At 50.2% G+C, this 23,382-nt stretch overlaps 6 protein-coding genes across 6 annotated transcripts; 2 read left to right on the top strand and 4 right to left on the bottom strand.

The window, feature by feature from the left end:
• Positions 1–731: 731 nt before the first annotated feature.
• Positions 732–2,607, top strand: TRK1_1 (potassium ion transporter; the record flags this gene model as incomplete). Its single annotated transcript, XM_043275943.1, has 2 exons — positions 732–1,751; positions 1,813–2,607. The coding sequence occupies 2 exons, from the start codon at positions 732–734 to the stop codon at positions 2,605–2,607; spliced, it is 1,815 nt and encodes a 604-aa protein (XP_043132500.1).
• Positions 2,608–2,768: 161 nt separating this feature from the next.
• On the bottom strand, positions 2,769–3,998 carry ACHE_11379S (glutathione-independent formaldehyde dehydrogenase; the record flags this gene model as incomplete). Its single annotated transcript, XM_043275941.1, has 2 exons — positions 2,769–3,550; positions 3,614–3,998. 2 exons carry the CDS (start codon positions 3,996–3,998, stop codon positions 2,769–2,771), a joined length of 1,167 nt encoding a protein of 388 aa, XP_043132499.1.
• Positions 3,999–4,494: 496 nt separating this feature from the next.
• On the bottom strand, positions 4,495–5,644 carry ACHE_11378S (putative short chain dehydrogenase/reductase; the record flags this gene model as incomplete). The annotated part of the gene is made up of 5 exons (XM_043275940.1): positions 4,495–4,771; positions 4,828–5,268; positions 5,333–5,398; positions 5,449–5,497; positions 5,554–5,644. The coding sequence occupies 5 exons, from the start codon at positions 5,642–5,644 to the stop codon at positions 4,495–4,497; spliced, it is 924 nt and encodes a 307-aa protein (XP_043132498.1).
• Positions 5,645–6,662: 1,018 nt separating this feature from the next.
• ACHE_11377S (uncharacterized protein) lies at positions 6,663–11,562 on the bottom strand (the record flags this gene model as incomplete). Its single annotated transcript, XM_043275939.1, has 2 exons — positions 6,663–11,345; positions 11,407–11,562. 2 exons carry the CDS (start codon positions 11,560–11,562, stop codon positions 6,663–6,665), a joined length of 4,839 nt encoding a protein of 1,612 aa, XP_043132497.1.
• Positions 11,563–12,210: 648 nt separating this feature from the next.
• FAB1 (1-phosphatidylinositol-3-phosphate 5-kinase FAB1) lies at positions 12,211–19,617 on the top strand (the record flags this gene model as incomplete). Its single annotated transcript, XM_043275938.1, has 2 exons — positions 12,211–19,445; positions 19,509–19,617. The coding sequence occupies 2 exons, from the start codon at positions 12,211–12,213 to the stop codon at positions 19,615–19,617; spliced, it is 7,344 nt and encodes a 2,447-aa protein (XP_043132496.1).
• Positions 19,618–20,979: 1,362 nt separating this feature from the next.
• PYK1 (pyruvate kinase CDC19) lies at positions 20,980–23,143 on the bottom strand (the record flags this gene model as incomplete). Its single annotated transcript, XM_043275937.1, has 7 exons — positions 20,980–21,225; positions 21,276–21,357; positions 21,409–22,242; positions 22,298–22,419; positions 22,472–22,599; positions 22,656–22,700; positions 22,777–23,143. 7 exons carry the CDS (start codon positions 23,141–23,143, stop codon positions 20,980–20,982), a joined length of 1,824 nt encoding a protein of 607 aa, XP_043132495.1.
• Between the last annotated feature and the right edge of the window lie 239 nt (positions 23,144–23,382).

Raw genomic sequence — 23,382 nt, 5'->3', positions numbered from 1 at the left:
GTCGAGGTAACGGTGGGGATGCTAAAAACTTACGGCGCCTATGGTACCAAGAATATTTGCCGCAATCGGGACATCCATATCCTGAGACACAGAAGAGAATTGCAGACGGATTACTCGAAGCAATTGGTGAGTTGAAAAGGAGAAGATCAAAAAAAAAAAAAAAACAAACGCCCGCAGTTAAGCAGCTTAATAATCAATGGATCGTTGTCTCCACACCATCAGAACTGCCAGTGCTGTGGCTAATATCGATCATCTTTTAGCAAGACGTGAAGTTCCTGAAGTCGCTCGCTTCAGCCGTTTGGCCGATAGATGACTCGTTGCCTCAGGCCAAAATCGAACTGACCTCCCGAACGGGTAACTAGATAACCCTAGCATCACCATGACATCATACACCACGTTTCCCATAATCAGACTCGTCGATTTTCTCAATTCAATTCTCACTAACTCAACCAACTACCTCGATTCAACTTGTCTATAATGTCTACTGGCAACCGTTTCTACACCGCGTGTCAACACATGGCTCTATGGCAACTGCCCGAGGATCCGAATAAATGACCGGCATCGTCTCTGCGTGCAAACGGTGCTTCCGGAAAGCAGGCAGGCTGAACAATGCAGTTCGGACACCAATTGCGGTCAGACTACGAAGAGCGCTCCGGAGCATACTCTGCCCGAGATTCATCACCATCCATTATGCTTATATCCTGTTGTGGACGATTGTGACTTCGGTCATTATGTATCCTGCCAAGAATGTGTCCTACATCGATGCTCTATTCTTCGGGTGTGCGGCCGCGACCCAGAGCGGGCTGAACACAGTGGATGTGAATGATATGCGAACTTACCAGCAGGTGGTGATTTATTGTGTGCCAATGATGACCAGTCCAATCTTCATCCATACTGCCGTCGTCTTCGTCCGGATATATTGGTTCGAGAAACGGTTCCAGCACCTCGTTCAGAGCGCCAGGGTAATTCGCCGCACTGGGTCAATTTCAGGGAGGAGTTCATTGGATGTGGAACAGCAGAGCAGCAAGAGGAGGATAAGTGGGAGCAATGGTAGTAGTCCAGTGATTGATGCATACAATGATATTGCAGCTGGCACCAGCAGGCGCAGTTCGGGCGACAACTCTTCAAATACGCAGCCAGAAGGAACCTCGGATGTAGAGAACCGAGATGAAACACCGTATTTGAGCTGGAACGCGACACCTGGACGAAACTCGACATTCATCGGTCTGACCGAAGCTCAGCGGGACGAACTTGGCGGCATTGAGTACCGCTCTCTCAAAACTTTGGCCGTTATCTTGATAACTTACTACCTCTTCTTCCATGTCTTCGGGATAATATGTCTGGTGCCATGGATTATGAGGAGCACGAAGTATGGCCCTGTCATCCAGCAAGCTGGCCAAGGACGACCCTGGTGGGGTGTTTTCACGGCCGGGTCTGCATTCAACGACTTTGGCCTCACTATCACACCGGATTCAATGGAGTCTTTCCAACAAGCGGCTTTCCCGCTGCTTGTCATGTCCTTCTTGATCATCATCGGAAACACCGCTTTCCCCTGTATGCTACGGTTCATTATTTGGACAATTTCCATAGTTGTCAGACGGGACACCCCGCTCTGGGACGAGTTACGCTTTTTGCTCGACCATCCTCGACGGTGCTTCACCCTACTTTTCCCACAAAAAGCCACCTGGTGGCTCTTTGCTACTGTCATCGCTCTCAATGTCGTGAATATGGTAGTACTTCTCGTGCTCAATGTAAGTAATGCCTTACGAATTTTATTGTGCCCACATACGCTGACTTTCAATCTACCACAAGTTGGACAATCCTGACATCAAGGCCATGTCACCAGGCACTCGCTTCGTTGATTCTTTATTTCAAGCATGTTCAACACGGACTGCAGGCTTCTCCATCACTGATCTCTCCAATATACACCCAGGCACTCTCGTCTGCTACTTGGTTCTGATGTACATATCTGTCTTTCCAATCGCCATCTCGGTGCGTCGTACCAACGTGTACGAAGAACGAAGTGTCGGGGTCTATTCCAGTGCAGACGACCATGAACAAGAACGGAACACCAAGCAACCAAGCTTTGTCGGTATCCATTTGCGGAGACAATTAGGCTCTGACTTGTGGTACATCTTCCTTGGCCTTTTCGTCATAGCCATTGTGGAAGGCGGTCGATTGTCTATTTCCAAACTACCCTCGTTTAACATCTTCGCTGTCTTTTTCGAGATCGTCTCTGCATACGGCACTATCGGACTGTCACTTGGATATTCTACAGGGAATACCTCGTTCGTGGGGCACTTTCAGACAATTTCAAAATTAGTAATTATCGCCATGCAAATCCGCGGCCGTCATCGCGGGCTACCATATGCACTAGACCGTTCCGTTCTGCTACCGTCTGAATCTATCCATAAGAGTGAGTTGGCACAGGCAGAAGAGAATATAACGCTTAATCAATGTGTTGGCGGGGACCAAGGCGCTCATCGTTTTCTGGGAGCAGCTGGTGAGAGGCCTCAATTGCCTCAAGGAGCTGTAGGCGAAGGTGTACGTGGGGAACATCGGTTGGGTATTGGGACTGCTATGTCGACTTTGGCTGGTGCGTCATGAGTATCATGGTTGCCCAGACGTTTTCTTTGGAGAGAAGTAAAAATGCGGCAAGGGAACAATATATGTGATGCTATCCACACTATGAGCTTCTGCATCATTCAGATTCGCGAAACCAACCCCAAAATGTGTCTCGATCCAATCACCCTCTCTTTCGAAGTCTACTAATCAAACGCTATCACCACCTTGGTAGCATCATGTCTCTCAAACCTAGCATATGCATCCGGCGCGTCTTCTATATTAATGACATCGCTGACGATAAAACCTGGCCTCGCCTTCCCCGACGCAACAAGCCGAACAAGTTCCGGAGCAAGATCAATCGGATTCGAAGGCCCAGCGCCCCAAGTGAATTCCCCAAAAAAGAAATCAGCAAGAGAAAAATCCACATGAGTATTCACAGTGGAAGCACGAGGAGCAGTTGCCGTACTGTTAGATTCCCGGTTATAAACACCCACAGTACCCAAGCCGCCACCGGTAGACGTCACAGCCAGCATGTTCCGGATAATTACATCCGATTGAACTGTCAGGTTCCGGTTGACTTGCTCGTATCCGACTGCGTCGACGCTGCGGGCGACGCCGTTCGGCTCGAGTGCTAGGATTTGCTGCACAGGTTCGGCGTCTCGGAAGTTTATGGGGATTGCGCCAATGGATTCAGCGAGTTGCAGGCGCTCGGGGACATAGTCGACACTGTATACGTTCGACGCGCCTCGCAAGATAGCTGAGTATGCGGCCATCAGGCCAACGGGACCGGCACCAAAGACCGCCACGGTGTCGCCGGCTTGGAAGCCGGAATAGTCGAGAGAGGCCCAGCCGGTGGCAAAGATATCAGAGAGCATGACATAGTCGTTGATCAGGGAGACAGATTCGTTTGTAGTTGTGTTGATGTACTCGAGAGAAGGGATTGGGATCAGACCATTGTCTGCGAATGGGACCCGCAAGTACTCGGCTGGAGAATTTTTATAACTGTCAGTTTATGCCAGACGCAATGACCACTTCTGCAAACACGTACCCTGCGTCCCACCCAAATCACCCCCATTCCCATACCCACCATACATCTGCGTCGTAAGACCAGTATGCAAATGTCCCTCATCAACCGTAAACGGAACAATAACCGGATCTCCAACGCTAAGCGAGCTAACCCCAGCCCCGACCTCAGACACATACCCAACACCCTCATGGCCGAGGCCGAACGGAGCCGGCATCCCCTCGTTCGTCCCTCGGTAAATGTGCAGGTCAGAGCCACAGATCGCTGCTCTCGATATCTGAACGATGGCATCGGTTTGGTTGATAATGGTGGGCCTGGGGAGGTCGACGACGCCGACGTTGTAGGGGTTTCCTTGCCAGACGACGGCGCGCATTGTGGCATTTATGGCGGTTGCGTTGGTGAGGGCCATGTCGGGCAGCGCAGCAAATTGAGCAAGTAGAAGTGATGATTGAATCTGCTCAGACTTCGTAGGAAGGAACAATTTATAACCATGCGATATCTCCCAGGCTTCTTGACAATACTGCATTGTATTGATGCCAAGAATAGCTTGCGTGGTAGATAGGGCATCCTGTCATCCACTTGCATTAACTAGCGCATGCATCGGAGTTTGGATGCTTGGCCCGATAAAAATCCTCATACCAAGAATGTAGCTACAGACCGTTACCCCCGGATTCCGTGTTGATAGTCATCCGCCACCATTCCAGGTTAGGTTAGTGGAATAAGCATCTTGCATAAGTGGGACTTGTTCTAGCCATGGAACGGGTTGTCATCTCGGCGGCTCTTTGCCTGTCATCTGCCAAGAATCACACCCTTACTCTGTTACTCATTTTTGCGGTTGCCTGTGTAGAAAGTAATCAATCTAGTGGTCTCGCATAACCTAACACAGTCTCGACGCATTGCATGGTTCAAACAAACAATCCCAGAGAAACAGGTGCCGATTTCACCTGGTCCTCTTGGATCTCATTTACAAATGAATTGCCCAGATAATCATCCAGATCCAGATCCATGTATCCTTTGCTAGTCCATTTCCTCCCGGAGACAAAGATCGAGTGTCCATTGATGCTTTTATCACCGAGGATTCTCAGCAGACATTGACCAGCGTCTTCTGCCTCAGCAAATTGTACTCCAACACTGGAAACATGGTCGAAAGCCTCGTCGGACAGAATGTTCGTTTTGACGTACCTACATCTCAGTGAGCTACGATCGTTATGATCGTTTTTGGGGTGGTAGTTGCTTACCAAGGAGAAATAACATTTACCCGACTACCGTAGTAGAAGGCCGTCCTCCTTAACGAATGCATAATTCCCCGCATAGCCCATTTACTCGCACAGTACTGAGGAGCCCTCGGACAATCCAGGAAAGCAGCCCCCGAGCCAATCAGAACCAAGCATGTATCCTCCTGTTCGGGCGACGGCTTTTGTCCGTTCTGCTTGATGAAGTAATGTGTCGCCAGTTTCGTCGTATAGAGGGTTCCTCTGATGTTGACGTCGATAATGCTCAGATTGGGCTCTGCTAGTTCTTGATCGTCGCCGGAGTTTACGAAGACTTCATCTTGGCGGTGGATTCCTGCGTTGGCAACGACGTAAGATATCTTTTCTGTCGGGGAGAAAGAGGCTGCTTCGCGGAAGAGTCGGACTTGGTCGTTCCATTTCGAGACGTCGCAGGGAATAAACTTGGTCCTTTGGAGCAGTTATCTATCAGTGTCCCATCGGATAGAATGCAATTGAAGTTTTTGAACCTTACCCAGGGAGTTGTCCTTCGAGTATGTTTCCCTTTTTCACGTCAGGATCGCCAATGCAGACATTTGCTCTGGATTCCGTTAGCCAGCCGGCAATTCCCCGACGATGACCGTATCATACCCCGCGGCAACGAGGGCGCGAACATAAGCTTCTCCCAGACCGTTGGCACCTGCTCCGTAGTCATTACCATCGTGCCCTGGGAATATTCTAATCATGCAGCCATACCTCCAGTTACAATTGCGGTCTTTCCCTTGAGGCTTGTGGCGTCGAAGGGCTTGTCGCAATCAACAGGGCCGGCGTGTGTATAACCTTGCATTGTGACGGGTAGAGTTTGTGTTAACGAAGTAGAGAACAATTTTGAAGAAAGGAACCAAGTAGGAGAGCTTATAGGGTAATTTAAAACAGTTATACTGTCCCCGGCCTGCAGGATCAGTATGGGCCCTATATTTAGTTTGGCGCTAATGCAAGACGCTTACCCCGATGACCCACCCTTAGCAGTGGCATACTCCACAACCATTCTAGTGTTGTTTAGATGAGCGTGCGGTAAGTACCATGGTCTTTGCTCTTTCAGTCTACGGTAAAGGGATGTTGGACAGGCCCTTCTGAACCAACTATGAACAGTCTGTGTGTGTGTGTTTTTGAAGCGAGAATACGATGCTACTGATACCAAGTGGGTGCTCTATGTGAGCGAAGTCATCCATGACTCGACCGCTGCCGGGGACGATGGAGCGCCGAGTTTTTATCAGTGCTTCCGATACCTTGGGACGCGTCCTGCCGCGTATTATGTGGCAATGAAGAACACTCGCCAGGCCCAATCGGTGCGACAGTGGGATGCGGAGCTAGGACGAAGGGCATACGAGCTATGCGCTGCACATTGCACATATCATTGTGGACATATCTTGCATTATTAACAACAATCTGTTCGCGTATTTTCGGAGAGTTGGCTGACTTGAGGCTCTGCATATTCAATTTCACAGTCACCATAGGAATTAACGGTATTAGGTATTAGTAGTTGATGTTCGTCCAATATCAAAATTCATGACAAGAGTGTCATTGCTATTCGATACCTAGCATTCTTGTAAATACTTATCTAACTGCCGTCCTCATGGCGCTGCTGTGCCAAACATCGTTAGTATAAATTTTCAATTGTATAGTACAGTATAAACTCTGGCGAAATCAATGAAAACAAACGCCGTCGGTCAGGGATATCACATAAATAACAAAATAATAAACATCATATATCGCCTTAAACAGGGAAAAGCATAAGAGTTATTAAAGGGATAGCAGGAAAGAGTATATTCAGGAAAAATTGGAATATCTGGCCACGGAAACGATTAGGGAACTGAACGAAGCGTAGTAGATGGCTGGATGACGCCTTTATTGTCCACATCACGATATCTGCCGCCACGGCGCGACACCTCGATTTTGACGTTCTGGTCCGCTCGCGCCCACAGCTTGAATGGAGTGTTGGGATCATCGGACCAGACGGGACCTGTCGGTGGGCGAATGTGCCGAAGAGAAGCGAACCAGCCCTCGTTGACATCCACTTTTTCGGATGCCTCAGCCTCTCGTGTATCTGAGCGTGGCTCCTGGGAAATTGTCGACGGTTCGTCACCCAACTCAATGCTAGCGGTGGAGTGCGTTTCTTCTATGTCATCGTATATCTCAGGTTGTTCGTCGGGGATATCATCCTCATGATCGCTTTCTGGTATACTAGGCTCAACCTCGTGTTCGGTAGTCATGACAACAGGACCCGGGGGCTCAGGAGTCGATTCTATCTCTGGGGGTCTACCTGCAGCAGGCTCTTCTGTATTGCCCTCAGTCATGACCACATCAGTAATGGTCTGTTCAGCAGATAGCGCTTGGGCGTTCTCCATCAGCAGCTGTCTCCTGGCTTCCATTTCGTCCAGCGTGGAGTCATAATCTTCGGCAACAGATTCATCGACTGTCGTCTCTGGAGCGCAAGGCTCAGCAACATCAGCGGTTTGGGAATTATCGGCCCTATCAATGGTGGGTTGGAGAGAAGGTTGACGGGAGGGCTGGCGGGAGGGCCGGTGGGAGCTTTGCTGGCTCAATTGCGGCTTATTACCATTGACTAAACTCCGTGCAAGGGTATGCGCATTGCGCTGTGGTCTTTTAAGGGGAGTTGGCGGTAATGATGCAGTAGCTGATAAACGATCACTTTCAATATCAATATGATCATTTTGGGTCTCGGGCCCGAAAGAAGAATCCACATGGAATTCCGACAGCTTGTTCACGAAACTGGTCGTAATAGTGCCGTTTGTTTCGCCACGAGAAATAGATGAACTGGCTGCCACGCTTGGCTGACTCGTAGTCAGGCAGTGAGCTGCGGATACCTCAATTCCATTGGCAGTGAGACTTCGCTTCTTGTAGGTTGGTATGGAGAAATGCACTGAGAAGTATTCCTCGTAGTCCATAGATTTGGAATCCATTTCTTGACATAATTGCAGATAACTGGGGTATTGATCCAGGTGCATAATAATAAAATCATCCCACAGAAAAGACCGTTTCAGATGGCCTCTATCCCGAAGGGATTGCAGTTTCGAGCACAGTTCGATGAAATGCGAGAACTCCCCTGAGTAGATCGGGTAGTCGGACCGGAACTTCTCATAAGCTCGCATTGCTTCAGCCCGGTCTGCTGTGCTGTTGATGTAGCTTTCTCGACGGCTCATAATGTTGGATGTCGGGCGTTTATTCTGTCTTCTTCTGATGCTTTCTGCGTTCTGTCCCCCGATAGGCTCCGTCCTCTGCCGCTTCGATGGGGAAGCTTCCTCTGTCTCAAAGACAGACGCAAGGCGCTTGAGATTGGGCACTTTGACGTCTTCCCTCGTGCCACCCATAGACGAGTCCCATGCTGAACTTAGGACAGTGGGACCAAGGTTTTCGTCGTCTGATGGGAACATAGCTGTCGGGGGTACCTTTCGCTCATCGAGCTCAGTAGTCTGCAGTTCTCCGTCATGTGTATCATCCACCACATTTTCGACGTCGTGGTCCTCATCATTTCTCAGTATCGCATCCACCTCCTGGTCATTTTCCTCAACATCCCGCTTCCGCACTGGCAGGCCGCCGGGACCTCGCACCAAACCCAGTTCCGCAAGCTCGCTGTCCGGTATTTCTTCTCCTGACATCTTCTCCGCCTCCCAAGCATCATTGGATCGAATTCCAAGAAATGCTGGCACATCTGATCGTACACTCCGAAGCCTCGTTACAACCGCCTGCGTCAATTTACGAATACCTTCGTTCAGGTCATCTTCGAAGGTTTTGCGCAGTTGGACTGTATACGGGTAGCTTTGCCCCCCCATTTTCAAAACCTCCAGTGCCTCGCTGCCAACTATCTTCTCCAACTCCGCCCAGCTCTCAGCGACTTGTCGGTCGTTATCCTCGGACATACGAGCTTCGGTCCGCAACTCTGAATTTCCCTCCGTTTGTGTCCCGACGAGTATACTTGCTTCTCTGCGTTCTGGGCCCGAAGAATTGGGGACAAAACCGGAGTGTGAATTAGAAGTCGATTGTGTTGGACAGATTTCACCGCTCATTTGCGTTCCCATGATGTCAATCCCAGTAGATTCATTGTCCCCGTTCATCTGAGGCGAGAAATGCGGTTCTTGAGAACTGCACATGGATGTACCATGACTGGCATATGTGTTGAAAATCCGTGACTGTGATGACGATATTGCGGCTTGGGAGGACTCTTGCTGGTTATTAGCGGTATTTTCCTTGGCTGGCTTTTCAGAAAGTCGGTGGGTTAGATTTGCAGCAGGCGTATCCACAGCTTGAACATGTTCATATCTGTCTCGTTGGGGGAGCCATTGGCGCAAGCTAGTAGGGTCTTGGTCTGTTTGTTCGACCGGCAATTCTGCCTGCAAATTGTCTCCTAGTGGACATGGAACTGCTGCATCCATAGCAGACTCGTCACTTTCATTATCAGAATCGCCCTCATGATTTTGAGTCAGAGCCGCAGGCGTTGGCTCCGGAGCACTTGCGTCTACTGGCTCATCAACCTGCCTCGAGTTCTGTGTGTGCGCCCGATGCGCTTCAGAGCGTTCAGATATTGCATATCGATCCTGTTCATTATTGGAATGGATGCTTGAGTCAACATCCTCAGGAAGCTTCTCTTCGGCTCCGACGTCTTCTCCTGGGCGTGGTGAACTGGACTTTTTGGTTCTTCGCCTCTCAGATAAAGGACTGTCCGCTGGAAGTTGATTGTTTGCTGGAAGCTCGCTACGAGGACGACTTTCGGCTGGGCTTGGAGACCAAGAATATTGAGTTCCCCCGTCGGAATCCGTTTCGGGTGCAGAATCAGGATCGCCGGAAGGTGAATCACAGCTATCGGGTGCTGGTGGCCTTGGGCTTTTCGATCCTTGTTCACTTCCGTTTGCGCGAAGATTCCTTAGCAATACAATTCGATTCCATTGTGCCAGTAGGTCAGGTGGTACATGCCCTCGCGGGTCAGACTTTCCCAGCAAAGCAGGCATCCACTGACGATGATCTTCTAGCAATTTATGCTGATCCCTAGGTACCTTGACATCACGACTTCGAAGTCTCTTCAGGCCTTCCCAAGGATTTTGCCTTTCAGAATTTGACTGTCCGTCAGAACCCTTTGCATCTGACTCATTCGAGGCATTCTCTGCTTGATGTGATCCCATGCTCCCTGTTTCCACGCTTTCCTTAATTGGTTCTTCGGGACGGGCTGCTGTCGACTCTGGTTCAGCATTGCTTCTACTCCCTCGGGGGCCTTTGTTAGTCTCTGCACTTCGAATCTCAACTACCCTACTCATAGGCACTTCAACTTCGCGAGAAGTTGCTGGGGCTGTCCTGTTTCTAGCCGGCTTTGGGTCACTCTTGGTTCCAGTGGAACCCATATGGTTATCACGAGGTTGTTCTTCCCCAGTCGAGGCTGATTGTGATGGGGTTTTGCGTAGGTCAGTCTCTTGTCTATCGAAATAGTTTTTGGATGACTGTCCGGCCGGCTTCTCGGTAGATGAAACACATTGCAATTCCATTTGGTGGCCATTAGCGGAAGCACTGCGCTGCGTATATTCTTCTCTAACAACAACGTCGAGTTGGCGTTCCATCGAACGGTTCGGTTTTTTCAGCTTATTAAGCTCGATTGGTTCATTATTACCATTGCTCGGGTTGAGTCCGCTTGCAGTTGAACTGTTCTCGATGTCATCACAGTCGACAAACTCCGCTCCTTCAGCCTCTGCTCGTGCCTTGGCATTCTTGTATGCCTCTGATCCACGTCCACGCAAAGTAAGTTCGTAATTTATCAAGTCCTCACTGGGCTGCCACTCCGCAGTCTTCCTCAGTTTACCGCGTAGCTCGGTTATTTCCCGCTCTGTCAGGCGCAACCACGGCATATCCTTGCTACCCAGTTTTGCATCCTCTGGAGGTCCAGGAACCGATAGTGCATTACTCATCACATCCTCAGCAACACTAGGTCGTCCAAGGTTGCTTAGAAGACGGTTTGAGACGCGACCCGAGGAAGCTAAGCGATGACCAGACGGTACTTGGGACATGAAACCTTCTTGGGATATGCCAGCCTCAATGCCTTCCTCATCAGGACTTTTTTGCTTAGAATGATCGTCGTTTTGGGACTTGATGGACCGTTCGGAGCTATCTGCTGAATCTGCCGTGTCTAGCCTGCGCTGCGCCTGTTTAACTCTGCCAAATACCATGTTCATTTGGTTATTGATGTGACCACGCTTCCTCAGTTGTTTTCTCGCCCGGAAGGGGGTGACCTTTCCCCTCTCCCATTCTATGGAAAACTTCTTGACGTAGAGGTGGACTTTCGGTTGGGACATTGAATACTCAAAGACGATCTCATGACCCTCCAGTCTAATGCGATACTGCGTGGGATTATAACTCTGTAGTGGGCGATCTGGTGACTCTCGATTGTAAGCATCTAGCGAGTCACTCGAAAGGATGGCTTCAATCTGGGTATTCTCGTCGATCAACTTCAGGGTTTGTACGCGCCCTTCCCTTGGACTAAGGTACTGACAAGGAACAAATACAATCAGTATAATTGGACTTCCTCAATGTTAGAGATGCGCTTACCTGATAGATTACAGCCGATCTTGAGATGGGATTTGTGAAACGAAGGTTACTTCCATCATCCTCCATTTCCAGATCGGCGTCGCCTGGCCCTTCCAGATAAAACGATAGACATCGCTGAACCAATGTGGCAATCCAGTCCCCTAAAGAGTCTTCCATTATGCACATAATGGAGTATATTCTGCGATATCCGTTGCCTCATAATCAGTCAACGACCGTGGCTCAAGCAGGTCATTAAAATATTGCATCGTAGCAGAGAACGTGAGGCCTGGACTCATTATGCACAAGCCATCATGCCCCCAGCGTGAGCAGTTTGAAGGAGCCTGCAATTTTCAATTAAGCAGAATATATCAGGTCGGCGTTCTCAAGGACTGTCACTCTCCATCTTTTTCGAAGGTGACGCGCTTCAAGCGCGCCTCACCGCCTTCATGGGTTCTGCCGTGATTCTGCACTAGCCACATGTATATCCTGCCTGCGCCACAACACGTCATTGGGCAGCGGCGCATCGTGGCGTGCATATCCCGATTTGGAGAAGCTGCAGCGCTGACGCTCGACTGCATCTCGTTATCTGGGCGGATACTGCTTTCTTTTTCCACTTCCAGGTTCATTTCAATATTCTGAAAACGCCCTTACGATGTCTAGCCTGTCACTTTACGGTTTCTTCGTGCTCAGACTAAGGCTGTTGACCTAGAGAACGATACGGCAACTCCGCAGCAATACCCCGAATACTCCTCCGGACGATAAGACACCAATGATATCCTATATGAAAAAGTCCTGTGTATCGCCTACTCATTTAGTGGCGTCAAAATGTCTGCGCGGCAGTCTCAAAGCACTCCGAGTCCATCCGCATCCTCGATATTCCTCCCGCTTGGTCGACGAGGTTCACGCGCGTCGTTATCAACCCAAGCAGAACAAGAGAACCTGAACGCAGCACTGGACCAAATTCATAATGCGGCCTATCAATCAGACTCCCTCACCGTGTTTAATGAATTCACGAACCCGCCGGCTCCGACGGCCACGGCCGATGAGAATAGCATATCGGGCGAGATCCAAGGAGGATTGAGTGGGCTGTATAGTCGGTTTCGCGGCGGTGTCAGGGATATGGTTAGCGGCGTGGGAAAGCAGTCAGATAAAGCGTCGGAGAGTTCCCGAATGAAGAGCCCGATATCAGAACAATCTGATGCTAGGTCTACTGCCGCGGAGTCTCAGTACATGCACCCAAACTCCTCGCAGGGGTCAAGGCTCCATTCACCAACCCCTGGGCAACTCCAAAGCAATCAGGATATGTCGGTTCAGCTAGGTCCGGCTAAAGGCTCGAAGCTGTCCTCCAAATCTGCCAGCATATCCTCCAAGGCTTCGGTCTCGGCGTCTCCTGCCATCAAATCCCCCGCCGCTCCCTTGTCCAAAACGACCGGTGCTCTTGCAACTACTGATCCAACAGTCAAGGAACCCCATGTGAATGCAGTCAAGGATCCCCTTCATCATTCCGATACGTTACAGGGCATGGAATCTACAGCTCCAAATAAGGGAGATAACTCGCGCCCTGGGTCGTTTAGTCAGAGTTCACGATTGACGCACTCGCCTGTTCTGTCAGCAAAACCCCATAGTAGCCTTCACAACGAGGAGTCTAATGCTCCAGATATCAGCAGGCCTTCAACCCTGAGTGGACAGATGACTGAGGGAGCTATAGATCGCCATGGCTTTTCTGAGCTAGACACCGGTTTATCTTCTCAGAAGCGTCAGCACACGCTGGACGGGACAGAGGATCTGTCACGAGAGAGATTAAGAACCGGCTCGGCAGAATCATTTCGACTAGATGAATTGAACTCAGGACCCGCAACAAGCAGTGTTGCACAATCTCCAAAAGCCGGTAATAGCTCACTCCATGGGGAACAAGTCTCTCCAACTCACGTAACTTCACGACCCTTTGTGGACGGCGAGACCCAAGTTGGCGAATCATCAAGTGCATCAGCGAAACGAAGATCGATAGAACAGACCGCTGTACCAAGTCCGGGCCGCCTTATTGATAAGGGAGCGCCAGGAACCCCGTCAAAGTCGTCTACTATATCACCGCTAGACACGACAGTCGATCGCACCCCGAGCCGCTCTCGAAATAGGCGACCTCAGACTTCTGGTGGTGACGGTGCTATGCCACAAATGAGGAGCAATCTATTAAGCAAAGAATTTTGGATGCGTGATGAGAATGCTAAGGATTGTTTCCATTGTGGCGAGTCTTTTTCCACATTTCGGCGAAAGCACCACTGTCGGACCTGCGGTCAGATATTCGATTCCAAGTGTACACTCATAATTCCAGGCGCACAGTTCGGACAGCCTGGCACGATACGAGTGTGCAAGCCTTGTGAAGCCATGATCAATGCACATGATGATGATTCGTCGGAATTTTCGGATAGTGACCAGAGCCCGATGGCAGTCAACCCTCGTGTTTCAGAACTTAGTTTTGGCAATACGCGTCGAATGTCTCTTGTCGACGATGACGATACATCATCAATAGTTTCCCAGTCTGTGGATAGCGTTATGAAGACACCGACTATGGCAATACCGGCCACAAGACGTGCTGGCGAGGGACACAATCGTCGTTCGGCCATCCTCGAGATCAGTCCAGACAGGCCGTTAGCAAGGCCCACGTCTTCGAAATCATTGAAGTCCTCTTTGAGCGGAAGGCCACATTCAATGGGCCACAAGCGCCATCACTCGCGGCAACAGTACGTTCGGAATTTCAAGCCTTACCATGATGAACGTGCCCCATTCCAACGACGCCAGGCGGAAGACACTGATGGTGAATCCCGACTTCCTGCCTTCCATAAAGACAATATAATAGACCCGGATTTAGCGCAGTATCTTTCCGATGATGCATCTAGTGGTGACGAACATCCAAGCTTGCTCTCAGCTGTGTCAGAAAGTCCGCTTTCGAAAAGTAGTGGCGACAATGAAAAGTCAGGCTTAGGCGGACTATTCAATATCATGAAGAAGGGCCGGTCTGCCTTTGGTGACCGAAGCATTACGGGCCGTGAGGTAGATGAAGGTAGTATCGCCAGCTCGAAGGCCGTTAATGTCCCACGCCCCCGACGTCGCAACTTGAGTATCGCCAGTAGTATCCGGCAATCACCTCGAACATCGAAAGAAGTTGTTTTCAGTAACCCACAGGAACCTTCGAATACAGGCTCTATGATCCCAACAATGACTTCGACTGGGTTCAAAATGACCAGGAGCTCATCCATGAGAGGGGCCGGAGCACCACCTGTTGAGATGAATCAGGCCAGTTTGCAACATGTCCGAAAACTTCTTCGTCAGCTTTTGAGTGATGCGTCAATACCCCATCCCCAGAGTTGGGAGATGGCGCTGTTGCCCATTCTCTTGAAAGCGGCTGATGAGGTTGATCCGGACGTCCAACATGGGGATGATATGGATATCCGTCATTACATCAAGTTGAAGAAAATTGTTGGTGGTCGACCCGGGGACACATCGTATGTCTCCGGTTTAGTCTTCAGGAAGAATGTTGCTCTCAAGAGCATGCCCAGAAGCATCCCTAACCCAAACATTCTGATCATCACGTTTCCGCTTGAATATGCGCGCCACCAGCAGCACTTCATGAGTCTTGAGCCTGTGATCCGGCAGGAGCGCGAATTTCTTGAAAATCTTGTTAGTCGTATCGCTGCCTTGCGGCCAAACCTACTTTTGGCAGAGAAAAATGTTTCCGGGTTAGCTCTGGAGCTACTCGAGAAACTCAACATCGCAACAGCCTACAACGTCAAGTCTTCTGTTCTTGAAGCGGTGTCTCGTTGCACGCAAACGAAGATAATCACATCTATGGATAAACTTGTGACTACTCCGATGAAGAGCGAGTGCAGCAGCTTCGATGTCAAAACGTATGTCTACAACCGTCGTAAGAAGACATACATGTACATTTCTGGTTGCCCGAAAGAGCTTGGCTGTACGATCGTTCTACGAGGTGGCGACAAGTCTGTTCTTGGAAAGGTAAAGAGCATCACCGAGTTCATGGTGTATGTGGTCTACAATCTCAGGCTGGAAACTTGTGTAATGAGAGACGAATTCGCCAAGATACCGACTTCATCTGAGGTTGAGCCAAGGGAGGGTGAAGCTGGGACGCGTTCGAATACCCCATTGTTGATGTCCAAAGAAGGGGAAACGACAAGCAAGGCTCAGCAAGAGCTAAATGGGACGGAAGAGCGGCCTACGCTTGAGAGAAAGGTCACGGTGACGAGCGAAGAAACCGAGGTTCCTGATGATGTCCCCATGCCCACGTACTATGAGGATATGGTGCAAGACCATGAAAGAAAGATACTGTCTGCCTCTCCCTTTGTCAAATTCGAGCCTCCATATCTACTCATGCGTGCAAGAGAAATGGAGCGCAGATTGGCTTATCTGAGACGTTTGCGGGATCAAGATGTGGATTCTGAACCGTCGATGGATGAGAGCACCAAAGGCCAGAAATTCATCCTCATCACGCCTGAAATGGTCCATGAATCGCCCCAAAATGCGCCCCTCAAAGTGAAAGAGGTCTTGCGCGCGGCCCATGATGCGGAATACGATCGAGCGCTTCATCACTATATGACCCAGAAACGGCAATGGGAGACTTACGTGTCTGGAAGTAATTCCAACCTCTTCGATCCATACGCGCATCAGAATATTGCCGTCCTTTTCAGCCTCGTTTGCACAACAACTTCCATTCCTTGTTCTGGCCCGGACTCTTTTGCCATAGAGTTCTACAATGAGCATGGGGACGATACGATTTTCGAGCCAGATTGCACGTTGGGACAATATGTTGAAGATCTATGTCACACTGCCAACGGCATCTGTACGGCGAACGGCTGTGAACGGCGCATGTATGAGCACCATCGTCAGTACGTTCATGGCGAGGCTCAGATAAGCGTGATCATCCAGCACTACCCTTCAAAACTTCGAGGCTTGCAAGACTCGATTCTGATGTGGAGCTGCTGCACAATCTGTAATAACGAGACCCAGGTTTTCCCAATGTCGGATAGCACATGGAAGTACTCCTTCGGGAAATACCTGGAGCTTTCTTTCTGGAGCAAGAATTTACACGCTCGAGCTGGCGTCTGTCCTCATGATTTGCAACGCGACCATGTCCGTTATTTTGGTTTCAAAGACATGGCATTGCGGATCCAGTACCATAAGATTGATTTGCTGGAGATCATTGTTCCTAGAACTCAAGTTACTTGGAAGGTAGACAACGATCTGCGACTCCGGAATGAAGTCTACCAAAGGATGGAGCAACGTCTGAACAAGTTCATGATTTCTGTCAAAGCCCGGTTGAGAGGGATCAACGTTCAAAGCGTCGTCCCAGAACGCATTGGACAGTGCGAGAAGGAAATTGAACTGCTCAACAGAAAGGCAGCCGAGGATCAAGCCGACTTGCTCCGACGATTACAGGAGAAGTATACCAATTCCCGGTATTGGGAACTCATTCCGTTCAATGAAGTCCTTCGTTCTGCACAGGAGAAGGTCGTCGAGTGGGACAATGTGTTTGTAGAATTTGAAAAGAATTACTTCCCTTCAGAGAAGGATATCAGGAGATTGGCGACCCTTCAGTTGAAGAAGATATTCAAGGATGCTTCGATTTCTTTCGCTCCTTCAGAAGAACCGACAACAACCCCTGCGGGAACGGATAGCGAGGCAAATAAGGAGGAAGGGCGACCCTTTGTGATGCGCCGTATGACGCTTTCACCGGAGAAAGCCCAGGACGTGCTCGTGTCCGTTGTTGAAGAGCACTCCGGAAAGAAGAACGGAGGGAACGAAATTGAAACCCCGAAGGTCGAAGAGGTCGAGTCAGAAGCACCACCGCTTGATGAGAAAACAGGGTCGTCACCCCAAGAGCAGGCTGTGGCACAAAAAGAAGTGCGTCATCTGGACCTAGCTGTTCCTTCTGGCCAGACAGAGCAGCATGCACCGATTCAGGATGTTCCCGCAAGTACTACGGACACCCCCGAACCTGTTCCGACTCGTGACGGCGAGAAGCCTCCAACAAGTCCTTCCCAGGAGCAGACAGAGCCACAAGTGGACAAGCCCCCGCAAGATGCCGTCGAAATACCTGGGAGGCGCACTCCAACCACTCCAACTCCGTCTGCTATTCCACGACTCGCCGAAGCTGCTTCCCGACGTAGTGGAAAAACTAGGTCGCCGCCGCTATACCGCGCACAATCTCAACCCGCTCACCTTCAGAAGGAGAAAGGTCGAACAGGAACTCGATTAGGAGGTATAGACACAGACGCCGTAGACGAAACTCCGAACCCTCCACATGACAAACCGAAAGGATCAGACAAGAGGTTGACTGAGCGTCTTGGGTTTACTGCCCTCAAACATGGAAGGCTTCCATCGGGTCACTCGTTTATTCCACGTAAGCGTGTGTCAAACCTGGCCAAGCATTTTGAGCAGATGACTCGGGAGTTCGAGAAGGAGCGACAGCGTGAGATGCAACGTCGAGCCGCTAGAAGCACGCACTCACGTGCGTATCCTTTGGCGTCGTCGAAGCCCATTGTTGAGGTATACAAGAATGTCCGGGAGGCAGTTGAGGAACGAGAGCCCTCTGGTGAAGGGGAAGACTTTATCTCGTCGTCAGCGCCGCGTCTGGAATCGAGTCGGACAAGTGAGGAATTCACGAAGAGCGTGTCAGAAGAAGAACCTAGAAAATCTCTCCCGCAGCAGCCAGCAGAGAAACCGGCAGAGCCTGCAATACCAACCGAGCCAGCGGAGCCAGTGGAGCATGAGGACCATGTTCGAACTGACGAAGCAATTGCATCCGATGGTGAGCACAGCGACGAAGACAGAATATCGGCAGACGGGCTTCTGGACTCAAATGAAGAAATTCCAAAGATATCTCCGGACGACGAACCTTTGGACTCAATCGATCTCAAGAACCACGAGAGAAGCACACTCTTAAAACTGTTGACAAATTTCTGGTCCGAACGCTCAGCTAGTGGATGGGCACCTCTCGAATACCCGCTCTCCATGTCAGACCATGTATTCGCAGACTGCGACATCATTGTGCGCGAAGATGAGCCAAGCTCCTTGATTGCGTTTGCTCTGGATTCCAGCGACTACACCGAGAAACTAGCCAGCATCCAGCAGCATCATGAGGAAGAGGAGCCCACGATTGGAGACCATGCGGAACAAAAGCGTGTTGAAAAGGCACTCTTGCGAGACACCGGAACCCATCTCAAGTATCAGTTCCAGGAAGGACAAGCCAAGATGCTCTGCAAGGTGTTCTACGCTGAACAGTTCGATGCCCTACGGAAGAAATGCGGCGTTGCTGATCGGATCGTGGAATCGCTATCCCGCTGCGCAAAGTGGGATTCCAAGGGCGGCAAGACCAAGTCTATATTCTTGAAGACGCTTGACAACCGCTTCATCCTGAAGTCGCTGGCACCTATCGAAACGCAGGCGTTCCTCAAGTTCGCGCCTGGGTATTTCCAGATCATGTCTGAGGCGCTTTTCCACGAGCTGCCATCTGCCATTGCCAAAATGTTTGGGTTCTATCAGGTGATTATCAAAAATCCGGCGACGGGGACCGAATTCAACTGGTATCTCTTGCTGATGGAGAACCTGTTCTATGATCGCGTCCCGCAACGCATCTTTGACCTCAAAGGGTCGATGCGAAACCGTAAGGTGGAAAGCACAGGAGAACGCAACGAGGTCCTTCTCGACGAGAACATGGTGGACTTCATCTACGAAACACCACTGTTCACCCGGGAACACTCCAAGAAACTACTCAGCCAGAGCGTCTGGAACGATACCTTGTTCCTGGGCCGCCAGAACGTCATGGACTACTCGCTCATGATCGCCATCGACGAGAGCCGGTCGGAGCTGGTCGTCGGTGTCATCGACTGTATCCGCACGTACACTTGGGATAAGAAACTGGAGTCGTGGATCAAGGACCGGGGCTTTGCCGGTGGAGGCAAGAATCGGCCTACCGTCACGAGTCCTAAGGAGTATAAGAGTCGGTTTAGGGAGGCGATGGCGAGATATGTACTTCAGGCGCCGAGGTGAGCATACTCCTTTTCCTCTTCTAGTTGCTGTACATGTCTGGGGCTAACTAACGGTTGCAGCTGCTGGCATCAATTCCAACATGCGCCGGTATATTGGCATCCGAGAGTTGGACACCAGGTTAATTACGCTGCTGATGCTGATGATGGGAATGATATTGCTGGTTCCTAGTTCCAGTGATTGGTTTCACGGTAATGATATTATAATAAGACAGACTCATGCACATATATGGCGTTCGGGGTGTACATTGGTGGAATTCTTTTTTTCGGCATAATATACATATTCCTGTTCTTAGTTGGGGATTGTTTATACAGAACATATGTAATTCGCCATTGGCTACATGCATCTTCATTTTTGTCTTTGCAGAGCATTATCCCGTACTACACCATGTAACTGCAGAATATCTCTCAACCGTGTATATCCTGCAGCGACTCTGCACCGGTCCGGTAGATTCATATGATGAAATCCCCCATCCGAGGCCACACCCGGGTATACATCCCCCTGACTCTGTAATACAACATCTGCCCACCTCACTCTTCTCACTCTTCAGAACCCCCCTTCATAAACAACCAACCATTACTCTATACTCTCTTCTATATCTTCATCCATCTGAATAACAAGCACCATATCTTCCCCAAATCCATCTCGGCCCGCCGGACGGCACGGCCATCGGCAAAATCCGGACATCGGGAACGTTCGGGACTTCCCACTTACCAGCAAGAGGTCCGTGATTTTGATTTGATCCAAGACACGAAAAAAACTCACTGAGGGATGAATACTTTGCCCGTGCGTTTGCCCTTGTTTGAGGTATTTATTATTTATTTAGGAAGTCTTTAGCGCTGTTCCTTTTCTTTTTCTTTCACCTTTTGCTTCGCGTTGTGGGTGAGAGTGTGATATACTACTTACTGCTGGAGAACCTCCGAATGGCGAGGTTCGGTTGGAACTCGGGACTTGCTCTTTCCACTTTTCCTCTCCCCGCATTGAGCGACGACTACTAATAGGACTGAGGTCCTGCTTTCGTGGTTTTGTCGTTCTTTTCGTTGCTCTTTTGTGTTATCTCATGTTTTCTCTCTAGAGTATCTCAGAAGATCTGAGACTACTTGGAACGGTTCTAAATGTGGAATCGTGAAACTAAATCTATCAAGAGATCCATTATTCTCGTTATACATGACTCTTTTCTAACAGCCAGAAATCTTTATGGAAAGAAAAGAAAAGAAATTGACAGAAAAAAAACACGTCAAGAAAAGAAAATCAGACCACACGCTCCCAAAGGTAAGTGAAACAAACGAAAGATAAAACCCATCATGCGCATCCCATAATCAAAAAAAAAACTCCTTGACCTGCTCTGTAATTCACGGATTTCGATGATTAACTTATTCCACGGCAGGTCTTGGATACTGCTTTTTTATGAGCCAGGCTCTGTTTTGTTGGAGTTGCCCCGGTCATCTTGGAATGAGACCGGTTCTACGGTGCCTGGCGTGATGGTAATGTTGTCCGCCAGAATCGGGAAATTGGCATCCCGAAGGTCTAGATTTACTCAGCAAGGCCAAGGTTCTCCTCAGCGGGGACGATGCGGACGGTGTTGGTGTGGCCCATACCGCCGCGCCAGCCCTGGACACAGACGATGTTGTCACCCTTGTTGATGATACCGAGCTTGAGACCGTGGTTGATACCCCACTTGAGGCGGCGGTCGACGTCCTCCTGCCAGATCTTGACGTTGAAGTCGGGCTTCTCCTCGGGGAAGGTGAAGGGCCAGACGCCACGGTACAGGTGAGAGTACTATTCCAGTTAGTTGGGATTCCAACATGACAATGAGGAGTGTCACTTACCCGAGAAGCCATGGGGTTGCGGGTAACCATGATGATGGGGCAGACGGGGCGGTACTTGGAGATAAGACGAGCGGTTTTACCACTGATTCAGTTAGCAGGGTTCATCAGTCACGATCACGAGAATGATGCTTACCTAGTGGTCAAGACAAGGATGGCACCGGCATTGAGTTCCAAACTGGCGCTGACGGCAGCCATGGCAATGGACTCGACAGTGTCGGTGGGACGAGGAGCAAGGTTGCGCAACTCATCAAAGACGTTGAAGTGGGGGATGGCAACTTCGGCCAGCAAGCAGGTCTCGTGCATCATACGGACAGCCTCGCAAGGGTAGGTGCCCTTGGCGGTCTCACCCGACAACATGACACAGTCCGCACCGTCCAGAACGGCGTTGGCGACATCGGACACCTCAGCACGAGTGGGACGGGGGTTGTATGTCATCGACTCGAGCATCTGGGTGGCGCAAATGACGGGCTTACCCTTGATGTTACACTTGGCGATCATCATCTTCTGGGCGATGAAGACCTTGGGGGCAGGGATCTCGATACCCAAGTCACCACGGGCAACCATGACACCGTCGGTCTCCTCGAGAATCTCGTCGAAGTTGTTAACACCCTGCTGGTTCTCGATCTTGGCGATGATCTGGATTTCCTTGCCCTCCTCGCCAAAGACAGCGCGGATGTCGCGGATGTCACTGCCGCGACGGATGAACGAGGCGAAGACCATGTCGACCTTGTTCTTGACACCAAACTTTAGGTCGTTGACATCCTTCTCGGACAGAGCGGGAAGGTCAACATCGGTGCCGGGCAGGTTGACACCCTTACGGGACGAGATGTTACCGTTGTTGAGACACTTGGCGCGCAGGTTCTTGTCGTCTACGACCTCGAGGACTTCGAAGGAAAGGATACCATCGTCGACATAGATGAGCTTGCCGGGCGAGATCACCTTGGTGATATTCTTATAGTCAAGGTACCTTGAGGCCTGTCAGCGACAACGACAAACTAGCATGGGCAAGGTGAAAGACTCACATGTTCTTGTCGTCACTGGCGGCGGCATACTTCTCATCGGTGGTGATGATGAGCTCGTGGCCCTCCTTGATGGGGATGTCCTTGTCGTCGACGGTGTTACCGGTACGGATCTCAGGACCTTTCTACGGGGGAGGTCAGTGATGTCTTGGGAACAGGAATTGTTCGCAAACCCACGGTGTCAAGAGCAATGGCAAGGGGGCGGCCCTTCTGAGCCTGCTCGGCCTCACGGGCGTGGTCGATGACGGACTGGTGGTACTCATACGAGCCGTGAGAGAAGTTCATGCGGACAACGTTGAGACCAGCTATTGACTGTCAGTCTATATCCCATTGTCTCCTTCCTGATCGAGTATCCCCATACCTCTGCGGAGCGCGTTGATCTTCTCGGTCGAGTTGGTCTTGGGACCTGAAAAAAATCGACATTAGCACAATTGACCCACTAACCATAGCGAAAGAGACCGAAGCCCTGAACAAAGACATACCAATGGTTCCGATGATGGAGGTACGGCGGAAGTTCTTCGCCGGGACCATCTCGGTGTTGAGCTTGGAGTGCCACTCCAGCTTCATACGGTTGCTGAGGTGGTCAAGGGAGTTGCTGGCGGCCATTTTGAAGGTGATTGAGGATAATACGGAAGGAGAAAAAGGACGATGCCAGAATACTGTCAGAAAAGATATAAGGATGGAATGGGAGAGGAGAGAAAAAAGAAGGCGATGGGATGAGAAGGGAAAAAAAAGGGAAGAGAAGAAGTTGTCCGGTGAGTTTGAACGAGGGGCGGTGGGCGTGTGCGCGGGAGGGAAAATGTTGTTGGCCGTTGGGGCTTCCGCTTTGCTATCTCCGGAGCCCCGCATATACTCTACTGTACTCTGTAGGATGTAGAACTGTAGCACTCAGTAGTACTAGCATCTAGGCATTCTTAGCTGATACTCTGTACTATGAGACCGGTCAATGAATTCGTTAAACCCGCGGTGATCCCTTCTTGGCACTCCCGAATCCTGAGTCTCAAAGTTGTTGAGTCCGAATCCGGATGCTAATCCCAAATATGCCCCTGTGATTGGCCAGATATCAATAGATCTGCTTATTCATCTCT

The sequence above is a fragment of the Aspergillus chevalieri genome, chromosome 1, assembly GCF_016861735.1.
Source record: "Aspergillus chevalieri M1 DNA, chromosome 1, nearly complete sequence".
Taxonomy (NCBI): Eukaryota; Fungi; Ascomycota; class Eurotiomycetes; order Eurotiales; family Aspergillaceae; genus Aspergillus; species Aspergillus chevalieri.
This window is presented reverse-complemented; position numbering and strand designations above follow the sequence as displayed.